The sequence below is a fragment of the Conger conger genome, chromosome 19 (assembly GCF_963514075.1).
Source record: "Conger conger chromosome 19, fConCon1.1, whole genome shotgun sequence".
NCBI classification, from domain to species: Eukaryota; Metazoa; Chordata; class Actinopteri; order Anguilliformes; family Congridae; genus Conger; species Conger conger.
The window spans coordinates 6,972,485-6,986,763 of NC_083778.1; the positions used below are offsets into that span (position 1 = coordinate 6,972,485).

The 14,279-nt window shown below is 51.3% G+C and overlaps 1 protein-coding gene across 1 annotated transcript in view; it reads left to right on the forward strand.

The window, feature by feature from the left end:
• The window catches only part of otogl (otogelin-like), a 47,879-nt gene continuing 33,600 nt past the window's right edge, over nt 1-14,279 (forward strand). The window contains exons 1-17 of the mRNA XM_061229839.1: nt 1-5; nt 299-347; nt 1,466-1,544; nt 2,387-2,479; nt 4,792-4,946; nt 6,282-6,403; nt 7,428-7,633; nt 8,312-8,436; nt 8,611-8,717; nt 9,021-9,127; nt 9,906-10,031; nt 10,206-10,314; nt 10,765-10,811; nt 11,861-12,006; nt 12,446-12,578; nt 13,141-13,318; nt 14,060-14,184. Coding sequence (XP_061085823.1) covers nt 1-5; nt 299-347; nt 1,466-1,544; nt 2,387-2,479; nt 4,792-4,946; nt 6,282-6,403; nt 7,428-7,633; nt 8,312-8,436; nt 8,611-8,717; nt 9,021-9,127; nt 9,906-10,031; nt 10,206-10,314; nt 10,765-10,811; nt 11,861-12,006; nt 12,446-12,578; nt 13,141-13,318; nt 14,060-14,184 — 1,912 coding nt within the window. The remainder of the gene's footprint in view (nt 6-298; nt 348-1,465; nt 1,545-2,386; nt 2,480-4,791; nt 4,947-6,281; nt 6,404-7,427; nt 7,634-8,311; nt 8,437-8,610; nt 8,718-9,020; nt 9,128-9,905; nt 10,032-10,205; nt 10,315-10,764; nt 10,812-11,860; nt 12,007-12,445; nt 12,579-13,140; nt 13,319-14,059; nt 14,185-14,279) is intronic.

Genomic DNA, 14,279 nt, shown 5'->3' on the forward strand with positions numbered 1-14,279 from the left:
ATGAGGTGAGGGAAAAAGTCACTTGTCAAGCAAATTAGCTTAAAATAATCTTATATTTTCTTCTTGAGAGCAAAAATAAGGTTTTAGGCCTCATTATGAAAACTGTTTTTTAAAATGTATTTTATTTTATTTTCAAGTGTTGTCCTTTTCTTTGAATGGACCATTAAGAGCAGTATCAACGTCTTACAGCTCAGCGCTGGTTTCTTGAATGTGCATAAATGTGTTACTGAGAGGACGCTGGGTAGGGGGCTGGGTCGGGACTGTTTCAGTAACCCAGCATTTCCCTCTCTCCCTGCAGGCGGAGGTTTAATGCACTTCGGCAGAAACCAGATCTCTTCCAAGGGGAGGTATACCTAAGAGAAAAGTGTGGGGGGTGGGGGGTGGGCAAGGTGCACCCGAATACGGAGGCACACCTGAGTCTCACAAAGGCCTCCTTGTGTGCGCCACAAACAGCACAGTAGCAGGAACGGTCTTTTTCCCTACATCTACAGTCCTGACACCCTGCATGCGTTCAACAAGGTGAACGTTCTCGGCGAAGCCTTCTCACGATTACCGTTGACCCATTTTCAAAATGGAACATCTGCCCTGTTCGCCGAAGACGTGGCTTTAATCAATACGGATAATCCCGATGAGAAACCTAGTTTGGGACTAATAAGATGTTTATTACATTTATATGAACAACGGTTTGCTTGTTCTCATCGTCTTCCTGTTCGGCAGCCGTTTTCAGTGTCAGTGAAAGAGTGAAAGACTGAATGTTTGTGGCGAACATGTCGGGGAAGGTTAGCAACGTAACATTGGCCTTGCTGAACGCACATCACCAGTCATCATAGCCGCAACCCTCTTCGCTCACATCAGTCAACTCCATATTAAAGTACATTACATTATTGGCATTTGGCAGACGCTCTTATCCAGAGCGACGTACAGTTGATTTAGACTAAGCAGCAGACAATCCTCCCCTGGAGCAATGCAGGGTTAAGGGCCTTGCTCAAGGGCCCAACGGCTGCGCGGATCTTATTGTGGCTACACCGGGATTAGAACCACCGACCTTGCGGGTCCCAGTCAGTCATGTACCTTAACCAATATGCTACAGGCCTCCCTATTGGCAGATTAACACTTATGTTGTCAACAAGTTATGTTGTCAGTGCCCGGGGTCCTTGCAGGACAGCACCTAATTGGCTCCCGCTTTGCCTGGGGAGGGAGGGTCCATAGGCAGCGGGGTGTCTGTTGTTCTGTTGTTCGCAGTCTTGCCCGCAGTTTTCACATGAAGTGTCCTCCTCCGACTCATGTCTGTGTGGATGTAACTGGTGAACTGTAGCATTAAAATGTTTAAGAGGAGGGAGAGGGCATGCTTGGCTGCAATGTTTTGAACTGGCAGAGGACGATACAGCAAGGAACATGAGCAACTGCCTAATTTTGGAGAAAATTGTGGTCATTTCTTTTTTGAATTTGCCTTTTGTTTCTGCAGACATTTACCCCCCTGCTGTCAGAAGCGGCCCTTCCAAGAAGTGTCTTTCGCAACTACACTGCCCGTGACTTGTCCGCAGGTAAACCACCATGTTAGGGATCTCTGCTGAACCCCTGCACTGTGTTAGGGATCTCTGCTCTAACCCCTGCACTGTGTTAGGAATCTCTGCTCAACCCCTGCACTGTGTTAAGGATCTCTTCTCTAACCCCTGCACTGTGTTAGGGATTTCTGCTCAACCCCTGCACTGTGTTAGGGATTTCTGCTCAACCCCTGCACTGTGTTAGGGATCTCTGCTCAACCCCTGCACTGTGTTAGGGATCTCTACTCAACCCCTGCACTGTGTTAGGGGTTTCTGCTCTCACCCCTGCACTGTGTTAGGGATCTCTACTCAACCCCTGCACTGTGTTAAGGATCTCTGCTCTAACCACTTTTTTTACACAAAAAGCAGTTTTTCTTAATATCAGGTGCTGCCAAACAGACTTTTAAAGGACTCTGTCCTGCTCATGTGCTTTTCCCCACTTCCCTCAATCAGGGCGAAAGCAGAGAGGATTACAGGTAGAAATGGGATCACAGGGCAGAAAGGGCCATGGTGCAGAATGGAATTATGGGATTAGTAGTAGTAAATTGGATGACAGTCAGCAACCCTGTACAAACTGTGATTGTTTTGTTATCATTATTATTATTATATTATTATTGTAACAACAATGCTGGTTTTATAATCCTATTTGTATGCTATTATTCTATTATTATTGTAATTATTATTCATTTAATTTAATTTCTTTAAGGACAGGTCTCCGGTTCAGCCATAGAATACTGTTGATGTGTTCACTGTTGCTGTGCCTGCCTCTGATTGGTGGATAAGACTGCTTGTCTCTCCCTCTCTCTCTCTCTCTCTCTCTCTCTCTCTCTCTCTCTCTGCAGAGAACTGTGAGTGCCTTAATGGCGGCTGGTGCAGAGAAGGGGGAGAGTGTGACTGCTCACAGTTCCAGGGCCTGGGAGACCGCTGTCAGATCAGTGAGTGCCTCTTCCCTTCCCTCAAAAAGACACAGTACCCCTCTTCAGGTCCGTCACAAACACCCTGTACCCCTCTTCAGCTCTGTCACAGACACCCTGTACCCCTCTTCATACTCATAATCATGCTGATCTCATCTTCCGAATCCAGTCCATCACAATCACCCGAAACGGCTGGCTGCTGTCTGCCTCTCTCATTTGGGATACCTCTGCCCACCTTTGGACAGACTTGTCCATCTTCCCTCCACAGATATCCACCTTGAACTCCCCACTGCTAAGTCAAGTCTGTGTAGAAAACAGGCCTAAATATACGGTATATATATATATATATATATATATATATATATATATATATATACGGGGCCAGGCGAGTGTGTGTATCCATTGGCCACCACTGCGGCTTACAGGCCAAGGCGAAAAGGGACTCACCCGAAACCGAGTTGTGAGGTGCCCGTACTGAGGTCCCTGCATTCGTACTTTGACCACCAGAGACGGCGTTCATCCTTACCCCAGGATGCCAGGGTACAGCCTGATAGATCCGGTGTCCATGTCTGTGGTGCTGTGGCCTGCTTGGACTCTCTTTCTCCCTTTTAGACGCTGCTAGGCAGCACTGGAACGAGGCCTCACTCTCCAACACGCTTTGATTGTAATCTCAGAGCGCTGAACAATTGCCCCATTGCTTCAGATCTTCAGGAGGAATTCCACCGCGAAATAACTTTCCACTCATTCAGCAGATAAAGGTGTCACTGATTAAGTCTCTGTGTGGCTGGCCGAAGCAATTTTTGTACAGATATGATATCGCAGGGCAAATGATATGATATCGCAGGGCAAATGGGCAGATGATGTACACCTCCACCGTTCCTCATTTTCGAAGAAATACAGTAGGTGGGTCATTACAAATCTGTCCGCTTCGGACATCCTGCCTTGAAACACGTGGAAGCCTACCCAGTCGTTGTAGTCTCTAGCAAAGCAGGTACTTTGAGTATGCACAGTAGATATAGGGGCTATATCTCTTCACTCGCTACAAATTTTAAACCGGAGAATGGCTACTCTTCCGCAAGTAGAAAAGTGAATCTTATGGAGGAATTCCCCTCCATAAAGCAACATCCTCTTGCTTACCGGGAAATGGCCTAGTGGCACGGCTCCATGCAGGTTGTAATACTGCTGTAGGTGGTTGCGTTGAGGTGCCCAGTCACCCTGTCGGGCCCCGACATCAGACCCAGCAGTCGTCTATAAGGTGACTGGCGCCGAGCACACATTAGCTCTCCGCGGTGACTTCAGGGCTGGATCGCCATGACAACGGAAACAACGGATCGCCTTGCCAACGGAACTTGTGAGACGGGGAGAGGCGTTCTTGCATCCGCCCCCCGCGCCCCCCGCCCCTCCGGTCCAGTTGTGCCGACGGATTGATTACGCGGCACTTCATCTGCCGATGGGAAACGCTAATCGCTCAGTAATTAGAAAGGCCCGTCCTGTTCACCGCCACTGGTCATTGGGGGTGTTTTGATCAAGTGTCCGCAGAAGGTAACGTTATCTTCCGCTTGGCAGGTGGCCTGGCAGACACTTCTCACCGATGCAGGCCTAAGTGCTCATTAGGAGGATGGGGTTGGGTTTCTCTGTTGGCTTAACCGTGACTTTTACAGCTGTTAGAAGCTTTCCCATGCGGGGTCGACATCATAAGAATCGTGTGAATTCTGTGTATTGGGAAATGGTAAATGGATTGCATTGATGCGGCTTTTACCCAAAGCGCTTTACGATTGATGCTTTACACTTGGTACAATTCACCCATTCACACACACGGAGAGGGTGACACTTCAACTGGGCGGGCAGCAACCCTCCGACTGCCAGACGACCTCTCTTACCTCCGAAGCTAATGTCGGTCCATGTATTCATTAGACCATAAGAAGTTCAAATTCCTTTTTCGTTGGCTTGCTAACATTTTAACCATTTGAATTTGGTCAAAAGTACTGCTGCTATTGGGGACTGACTGTGTGTAACTCCCACAATCGCAAACAGCTGACCTATGACCTGTAGGGTGTGACCACTATTGAGCAAAACACTTCAGCTTCAATGCACTGCTGGAATATCCAACCAGATGAATGAACAGAAAGGTCTCATAACCACATATTACCATCTCATTAAAAAAAAACCGAAGAAATGTTAAAACGTTTGAGTAGCCACTTAACATTTTGAGGGTTAGTGTGGTGTCGTCGAGATGTGTACCCTTACCCCGCGTTTAATTGAGCTGATTCACATGGATGGATATAATATTTTAAATGCACAGAGCTGTTTTGTTTTTGCATTTTGTAATGCAGTTCCAAACATCGGGCAGGACAGAGACGGGATCTGTAGGTCGTGGGGACAGCACCACTTTGAAACCTTTGATGGAATCTACTACTACTTCCCTGGGGCCTGCTCTTACATCCTCGCTAAAGACTGCCGCTCCACAGAACCACAGTACACAGTGTGGGTAAGACTGCTGCTCTATAGAAACACAGTACACTGTGTGGGTAAGACTGCCGCTCTACAGAAACACAGTACACTGTGTGGGTAAGACTGCCGCTCTATAGAAACACAGTACACTGTGTGGGTATGACTGCCGCTCTATAGAAACACAGTACACTGTGTGGGTAAGACTGTCGCTCTATAGAAACACAGTACACTGTGTGGGTAAGACTGGTGGTCTATAGAACCACAGTACACAGTGTGGGTAAGACTGGTGGTCTATAGAAACACAGTACACAGTGTGGGTAAGACTGCCACTCTACAGAAACACAGTACACTGTGTGGGTAAGACTGGTGGTCTATAGAACCACAGTACACAGTGTGGGTAAGACTGGTAGTCTATAGAAACACAGTACACAGTGTGGGTAAGACTGGTGGTCTATAGAACCACAGTACACAGTGTGGGTAAGATTGGTAGTCTATAGAAACACAGTACACAGTGTGGGTAAGACTGGTGGTCTATAGAAACACAGTACATTGTGTGGATAAGACTGGTGGTCTATAGAAACACAGTACACAGTGTGGGTAAGACTGCCTCTCTATAGAAACACAGTACACTGTGTGGGTAAGACTGGTGGTCTATAGAAACACAGTACACTGTGTGGGTAAGACTGGTAGTCTATAGAAACACAGTACACTGTGTGGGTAAGACTGCCGCTCTATCGAACCACAGTACACTGTGTGGGTAAGACTGGTGGTCTATAGAAACACACTACACTGTGTGGGTAAGACTGCCGCTCTATCGAACCACAGTACACCTATAGAAGGTCTATACACAGGGTACAGAAAGACTGACGCTCTGTAGGAACATGGTAAACAAAAATATATGTAAACTGTATACAAGTACGGAAATAGAGGAGACTGCTTGGTGGGTGAATACAGTACAGCTATTCAGAAGTCTGCGGCAAAACAGAAATTCATTCAAATGAAGGTATTTCTTGAGTAATGCATGAGTTCTCAAGCATAAGCCAAGTCTTAATTTGGTTTAAAATGATCCCTGTTTCTTTGATTGACTCATTCTGAAAAAGAAAGTCGGCAAACAAAGCAGTATTGAATACTCGGCCACCGACACCGTCAATGGAAATCCCTTCTGAAAAAAAAAAAAAGCTGAGTAATTGCAGAAAGTGAACTCAGGGTTGTTTTTTTTTCTTGAGGAATGCCAATTTGAGCAGATGTCAGTCACAGCTCCCTATAAAAGCTGGTGGCAGTTGGCGCTGAGGGGGGTGGGGGTTGGGGGTTCTCAGAGGTAATCCCCCAGTAACCGCCTCACTCCCCCCCTCCTCCTCCTCCTCCACGGCAGGTCCACAACAGCCGGAACTGCAGGGGCTCGGTGTACTCCTGCACCCGTTCCCTCAGCCTCCACTTCCCCAACGAGGAGGAGCTCCTCATCACGGGCTTCCAGGTCAAACGGGCCGGAGTCCGGTGAGTGCGGCTTACATTACATCACGTTAATGTCATTTGACGCTCTTATCCAGAGCGACGTACAGTTGATCAGACTAAGCAGGAGACGATCCTCCCCTGGAGCAATGCAGGGTTAAGGGCCTTGCTCAAGGGCCCAACGGCTGTGCGTCTTATTGTGGCTACACCGGGATTGGAACCGCCAAGTCCTGTACCTTAACCACAACGCTACAGGCCGCCCTCGCGCAACAGCCCTCGGCCGGGCAGGCGCAGAGAGCGACCAGCAGGTGGCACTGCCGAGTGTCTCAGCAGAAATGTGTAAATGCACCTCTTCAGAGCCCTGTTTAAACCTGGAACAGCTCTTCTTTCACTTTTCACGCCATGTGACTTTCAATTTGATGGCAGCAAATATGAATGTTGAGCAAGGCCCTTAACCCTGCATTGCTCCAGGGGAGGATTATCTCCTGCTTAGTCTAATCAACTGTACGTCAGTTTGGATAAAAGCGTCAGCTAAATAGTGTCAGCTAGATAGCAATTCGATAATGACACACGGTGTTTGTGTTTGCCATTTGTCTCTTCAAGAACATATTTCAATAACAAAGGCTTTTTTTATCTTTTCACTCTTTCCAAAGTCAAGATTGCCTTGAAGTTTTTATCTGTTGTCCGTGTTGCTATTGCTGTTTCTGTCCATCATCTGCCCATGAGTAAGAAAGGGATAAATGCCAACATTCCAAGATTAAGCATAGACAGTCTTGACTTGCTCCAGACTGTCTCGCATTGATGATGTCATTCTGTAGGGGCTATTCTCTGCCACAAGATCCATTCTCTGTGGCAAGCTTCAGAATGTGTTATTTTCTATGCGAAAGGGCCGAGACGGCATTCAGGCCGCAGGTATCGTGTTACCCTTCCTATCTCTGCCTCTGTGACTCTGCGAGCACCAGAAGTGACTTTGGAGGGAGGGAGATGGAGAAGGTGTGTGCGTGTGTGTAAACCTCTAGATGGGCCTTCCTGACGGGGCTGTTCTCCCTCTCATTTTCCCGGGGGGCAGACTGAGTTTGCCGCAGACGATCCACAACGTGTTCCTGGAGCGGCTGGCGGACTACATCCTGGTGAAGAGCACGTTCGGGTTCTCGCTGGCCTGGGACGGGGGCTCGGGGGTGTACATCAGGATGACGGACGAGCACAAAGGCCGGGCCTGCGGGCTTTGTGGGAACTACAACGACGACGGATCGGATGACCTCACCACCAGCTACAGTGAGACCGGCGGGCCCTGCTGCAGCTTCGCCCCAATCAGTCGTCGCCAAATTTGGGCCGATTATTTCTGTAGCGAGACGCAATGTAGCCGATTAGGGGCGTGGGACAGGACTGGGGCTTTGTGCGGTGGAAAGGAAGGGGGGGGCAGTCTTTGGGCCGACCCAAAACACAGAAAAGCTTGACCACTGCCCCAGCCTGCTTTTGGCTGGGTGTTTTTGAGGTTTGTTTTGCCTGCACTGTGACACAGAGCAAGCACAAGTCTTTGTGAGTCCCTGTTAGTGAGCGAGTCCCTGTAAGTGAGTCCCTGTGAGTGAGCGAGTCCCTGTGAGTGAGTGAGTCGCTGTGAGTGAGTCCCTGTGAGTGTGTCCCTGTGAGTGAATCCCAGTGAGTGAGTCCCTGTGAGTGAGTGAGTCCCTGAGAGTGAGTCCCTGTGAGTGAGTGAGTCCCTGAGAGTGAGTCCCTGTGAGTGAGTCCTTGAGAGTGAGTCCCTGTGAGTGAGTGAGTCCCTGTGAGTGAGTGAGTCCCTGAGAGTGAGTGAGTCCCTGTGAGTGAGAGAGTCCCTGTGAGTGAGTGAGTCCCTGTGAATGAGTCCCTGTGAGTGAGTCCCTGAGAGTGAGTCCCTGTGAGTGAGTTGCTGAGAGTGAGTCCCTGTGACCAGAGGTTTTACGGCACTTGCAGATGTGCAGACGGAGGATATTGCTGATTTCGGGAACAGTTGGGTGGTACAGCTGCCCCAGGAGAGACACTGCAGGTCTGTGGAGGAGGAGTTCCCCAGCCCCTGCAACTCTGATTCGCACATGGACGTGAGTGTTGGTACACTGAGCTCACACAATGTCCTCACAAATTGCTTTCATACACTGCGCTCACTCGCACAAGCCTGTAGGTGTATTCGATCTTTAGTATGTTCATGCGTGTGCACATGTGTTTGTCTGTGTGTGTACACGCGTGTGTGTGTTCACGTGCCTGTGTTTGTTCAGGATGCCATTGAGAAGTGCAGCGCCCTCCTGTTCTTCCCCTTCCTGTCCTGCCATGAGAACATTGACCCAAACCCCTACGTGGCCAGCTGCGTCTCAGACTTATGTCTGTAAGTCCTCTCTGCTCCGCCCCCACTCCTATCACTCACCCTCTGCTCCGCCCCCTCACTCCTGTCACTCAGCCTCTGCTCCGCCCCCACTCCTGTCACTCAGCCTGTACCCCGCCCCCCCAACTCCTATCACTCACCCTCTGCTCCGCCCCCACTCCTGTCACTCAGCCTGTACCCCGCCCCCTCACTCCAGTCACTCAGCCTCAGCTCCGCCCCCAACCCTGTCACTCAGCCTCTGCTCATGAATATGCTTGAGAAATACCCAGAATTCTGTGCAAAATGAGACTTCCTGTTGTGCGACAGGGCGGACGATGAGGACACGTTTTGCCGGACTCTGGTAGAGTACACCAGGGCCTGCTCGCACGTGGGCTACCCTGTGAGAGAGTGGAGAGACAGCTTCCCGCAGTGCTGTAAGTGTCCTACAACATGCCCTACCTCTTCCAACAGGGCACTATGCCCTCCCATACCCTGGGCAACGCAGTGGCTAATTGCCTGTTGTTACGCTATAGTGTTTTCAGTGTTTTCCCAGCTGACGGTTGTGGGAAGTTACACGAGAGTGTGTTTTCCAAGCTGATGGTTGTGGGAAGTTACACTATAGTGTGTCTTCCCAGCTGCTGGTTGTGGGAAGTTACGCTGTAGTGTTTTTCCCAGCTGACTGTTGCAAGGAGTTATGCTGTAGTGCATTTTCCCAGATGACGGTTACGAGGAGAGTTACGCTTTAGTGTGTTTTCCCAGCTGATGGTTGTGGGGAGTTACGCTGTAGTGTGTTTTCCCAGCTGACTGTTGTGAGGAGTTACGCTGTAGTGTGTTTTCCCAGCTGACTGTTGCGAGGAGTTACTCTGTAGTGTGTTTTCCCAGCTGACGGTTGTGGGGAGTTATGCTGTAGTGTGTTTTTCCAGCTGACGGTTGTGGGAAGTTACGTTGTAGTATGTTTTCCCAGCTGATGGTTGTGGGGAGTTACGCTGTAGTGTGTTTTCCCAGCTGACTGTTGTGAGGAGTTACGCTGTAGTGCATTTTCCCAGATGACGTTTACGAGGAGAGTTATGCTTTAGTGTGTTTTCCCAGCTGACGGTTGTGAGGAGTTACGCTGTAGTCTGTTTTCCCAGCTGACGGTTGTGGGGAGTTGCGCTGTAGTGGGTTTTCCCAGCTGACGGTTGTGAGGAGTTACGCTCTAGTGTGTTTTCCCAGCTGACGGTTGTGAGGACAGCTTCGTGCACAGAGACTGCATCAGCTGCTGTCCTCCAACCTGCACCTTTGAGAAGGAGTGCCTGGGGAGCAACCTGCACTGCCTGGACGGCTGCTACTGCCCGGATGGTGAGAAACGCTGTGTGTGTGTGTGTGTGTGTGTGTGTGTGTGTGTGTGTGTGTGTTCACGTCAGTGTGTGTGAATGTATTACATTGGGTATTAAATTCATAGTTAAGAATTTTAATGGTTGATGACTAATAGTGCATTTTAAGCCCATTCTCAACTGTGTGTGTGTGTTTCAGGACTGATCCTGCAGAACGGGACGTGTATCTCTGTGTCTCAGTGCCCCTGTGTGTACCACGGCTCTGCTTTCCCTCTGGGCCATGTGCTAGAGCAGGGATGCAGTGTGTGGTAAGACTCCAGACTCAGCGTTTACTGAGCATACAAACACACCAACACACTTCCCATTACCAACCTTGCTAAGGGCGGCCTATAGCGTAGTGGTTAAGGTAAACGACTGGGACACGCTAGGTCGGTGGTGTAGCCACAATAAGATCCACACAGCCGTTAGGCCCTTGAGCAAGGCCCTTAACCCTGCATTGCTCCAGGGAAGGATTGTCTCCTGCTTAGTCTAATCAACTGTACGTCGCTCTGGATAAGAGCATCGCCAAATGCCATTAATGTAACAAACCATTACACCTACCATTTCCAACCTTGCTAACAAACCATCACACTTACCATTACCAACCATTAGACTTCATATTTTGTTTCTGTTTGATATACAATTCATATCCTCCGTTTACATTTTGCATGTAATGCATTTTATTTGTGTCTGATACGTTTGTGATTCACTGATTTTAGTGTCTGCATGGGTGGAATATGGAACTGCACAGAAACCAACTGCACAGGTAATCCCATCTTTGGCACCTTGATCTCCATCCCGCCCGAATTTGGAATGTCCAATTGAGCAACCCTGTACAAGCATGCTCATATACGGCCCCTCGGCCAGCTTGGGACAGTTAAGGTAACCCGCGACTCTCCTCCAAAACATGCACCCCAGCCAGCCAGCCGTTTCTGTTCACACTGCAGCCGCAAGACACGGCTGTGCAGAGTAGGGGTGGAGGAGACCCACTCATATATGCGAGAGTCAGCCATGGGCACCCGGATGGCCAGCAGGAGTTGCGCAGGCAATGAACAACGCTATAACCCCGCCGGCTGTATCCCTCCTGTATTCCTGAGCCAATTATGCCTCTGTGGGGCAGCCGGCCACGGTGAGCCCTGGCTCAGGCCGGTTTCGATCAGAGACCATAACGCTCACTTATGTAGGAAACAGTGCGAGCGAGCCCCATACCAACTTTTAAACATGTCCAGAATTAAATTTGCGTGTGTCTCTATTGTCAGCCCTAAGCTGTGAGACCCATCAATAGAACCTGGTCATTTTATATTTATCTTTTCAATGCGTCCATGGGCTTTGTTAGCTATGGCTCCGACACCAGCCCCACACCAGCAGTTGTGGTGTCACACAGAGGCAGAGTGGTGCTGAGGGGGCGTGTCACAGGGTCAGAGTGGTGCTGAGGGGGCGTGTCACAGAGGCAGAGTGGTGCTGAGGGGGCGTGTCACAGGGTCAGAGTGGTGCTGAGGGGGCGTGTCACAGGGTCAGAGTGGTGCTGAGGGGGGCGTGTCACAGAGTCAGAGTGGTGCTGAGGGGGGCGTGTCACAGGGTCAGAGTGGTGCTTGGGGGGCGTGTCACAGAGACAGAGTGGTGCTTGGGGGGCGTGTCACAGAGGCAGAGTGGCAGCCCAGGGGGGCGTGTCACAGAGGCAGAGTGGCAGCCCAGGGGGGCGTGTCACAGAGTCAGAGTGGCAGCCCAGGGAGGCGTGTCACAGGGTCAGAGTGGTGCTTGGGGGGCGTATCATGGGGTCAGAGTGGTGCTGAGGGGGGCGTGTCTGTGTTCCAGCGGAGTGCTCGGTGACGGGCGACTCCCACGTCAGCACGTTCGACGGGCGGATGTTCCTGCACAGCGGCGCTTGCCAGTACGTTCTGGCGAAGAGCCGGGGGAGCGGGCGATTCACGCTCACGCTGCAGTACGTTCCCTGCGGAGAGGTAAGCCCCCGTCCCGCTGAGCCCTGGGACAACGGTCCCTTCTCAAGTCATTTTACTCACTGGTGTCTGGTGTCTGAGTTTAAGGTCAATGAAGAATGCAGAACGTGTGGAACGGTGCTCGGCCTGGTTGTACGCTCTGCAGTTCAAGCAGAATCCTGTGATGTGTTCAAATCCAGAATGAACACACTGCTGGCTACTCCTGTCTGGAGGGAAAGTAACAGCCTAAATGAACAGAATGTACAGTTTTTTCCCCCCCCATCTTGTCAAGGCAAATGGGGCAGGAGTTGAGAGTTTTTCAAAGAGCCAATGGGAGAGCTGTAAGGGTAGGTGACGGGCCAATGGGAGAGCAGTGAGAGTAGTGACGAGCCAATTGGAGACAAGTGAGAGTGGTGACAAGCCAATGGGAGAGCAGTGTCAGCGGTCACCATTGTTCCTGCAGAGCCAGGAGTACGCCTGCATGCACTCGGTCACGCTCGTGGTGGAAGAGGACGTCAGCCGGCAAGTGACGCTCACCAGGGAAGGCGAGGTCCTGATTGGCATCAACCAGGCCGCCAGCCTGCCGTACAGCGATGGTACGCCCAGCCTACGACCTTCCACCCCTGAGTCAGGGCCCTCAGCTCTGTGCCTGGAGAACCACAGAGGGCTCTTTCCAATCCCTTATTCTTCACCTCCTTGTTCCTTTCCTTGCTCCTTTTCCCGCTCCTCGCTCCACCCGTTGGGAGAGGTTAGAAAAAGAGTCAAGAAAAGGAAGTTAAGACGTGAACGTGAATAGAGAATGTGAGTTAGGCAATTAGGCAAACGGAATGTCCTTGCTTCTTCAAACGTCAGTCGTATGCGTGGCAGATGGGGAGAGGTTGATCCACAGGTCAATAATTTATACATCACACATTCTGAAAAAATACTTGCACAGAAGGACGCGCTCAAGTTTCCTTGCTCAATAAAATTTTTGGCTTGGAATTTCCTTAAAGATGGCGGACCTCGATTGATTTCCGGAAAATAAGGAGACAGGAGGTGAAAGATAAGTGACTGGAAAGAGCCCAGAGTCTCCAGGTTTTATGCTTCCTCACAAATTGAATGAATCCGTTTACCCGTTAAGGATAATAAAGTGGAGTTGTACTTTGTGGCGTTTCTCAGACACGGTGACGGTGCGGAGGCTGAGCTCCGAGTTCATGCTGCTGAAGACGGTGTTCGGCCTGCGGCTGCAGTTCGACCGCAGCGGGGGCCGGCTCTACCTGCAGCTGGACAGCAGCTGGAAGGGCCAGACGCTGGGGCTCTGCGGCACCTTCAACGGCAACCTGCGCGACGACTTCCTGTGAGTGGCTCTGCCTCGACCGCACGCACCCGCTGTGGCCAGGGCGGGGCGGGGCAGGGCAGAGCTGGGCAGGGCGGGGCTGGGCAGGGCTGGGCTGGCCAGGGCGGGGCTGGGCGGGGCTGGGCAGGGCAGGGCAGGGCAGGGCAGGGCAGGGCAGGGCAGGGCTGGGCTGGCCAGGGCGGGGCTGGGCTGGGCTGGGCAGGGCAGGGCAGGGCAGGGCAGGGCTGGGCTGGCCAGGGCGGGGCTGGGCTGGGCTGGGCTGGGCTGGGCTGGGCAGGGCAGGGCAGGGCAGGGCAGGGCTGGGCTGGGCTGGGCTGGGCTGGGCTGGGCAGGGCAGGGCAGGGCAGGGGTTGTGCTGGGTTTGGGCTAGGATGCTGGCCCTTAAACCAAATAACAAGTGTAGTCGCTTTCACGGACGCATCAAATACACATACTGACATAGCCAAGTGGACGTCATTGTATGTCGCTCTGGATAAGAGAGTCTGCTAAATGCCTGTAATGTAATGTCATGTAATGACAACACCATGCCAACCAGGGGAGGCTACGTCCGCAGACCAGGCACTGTGCCTAGGGCCCACAGCAGCATTGCTTTCCAAGCGGAAGAATCAGAAGGTGCCAATATTTCGGAGGGCCCCCTCAATTATTTTTTGCCCCCAAAAAGTCAAGGGACGAGCCTGTCACTCGTGCCCAGCCGACCCCAGATGTGGAGTGCTCAGTCCTGTTGCACTCTCTCTCCTCCAGGTCTCCCTCAGGAATGATCGAGGGCACGCCCCAGCTCCATGCCAACGCCTGGAAGGTCTCCTCGGCCTGCACCACTCCCATCAACGTGCCCATCATCGACCCCTGCGAGATGAACCAGCAGAACGGTACCGCCCTCCAGCTCACTGCCAGCCCTCAGCTTCAGCCAAGCAAGTCATCCACTCTGTATGGGCCTGAAGGGGGTCTGCACATAGCCCTGGGC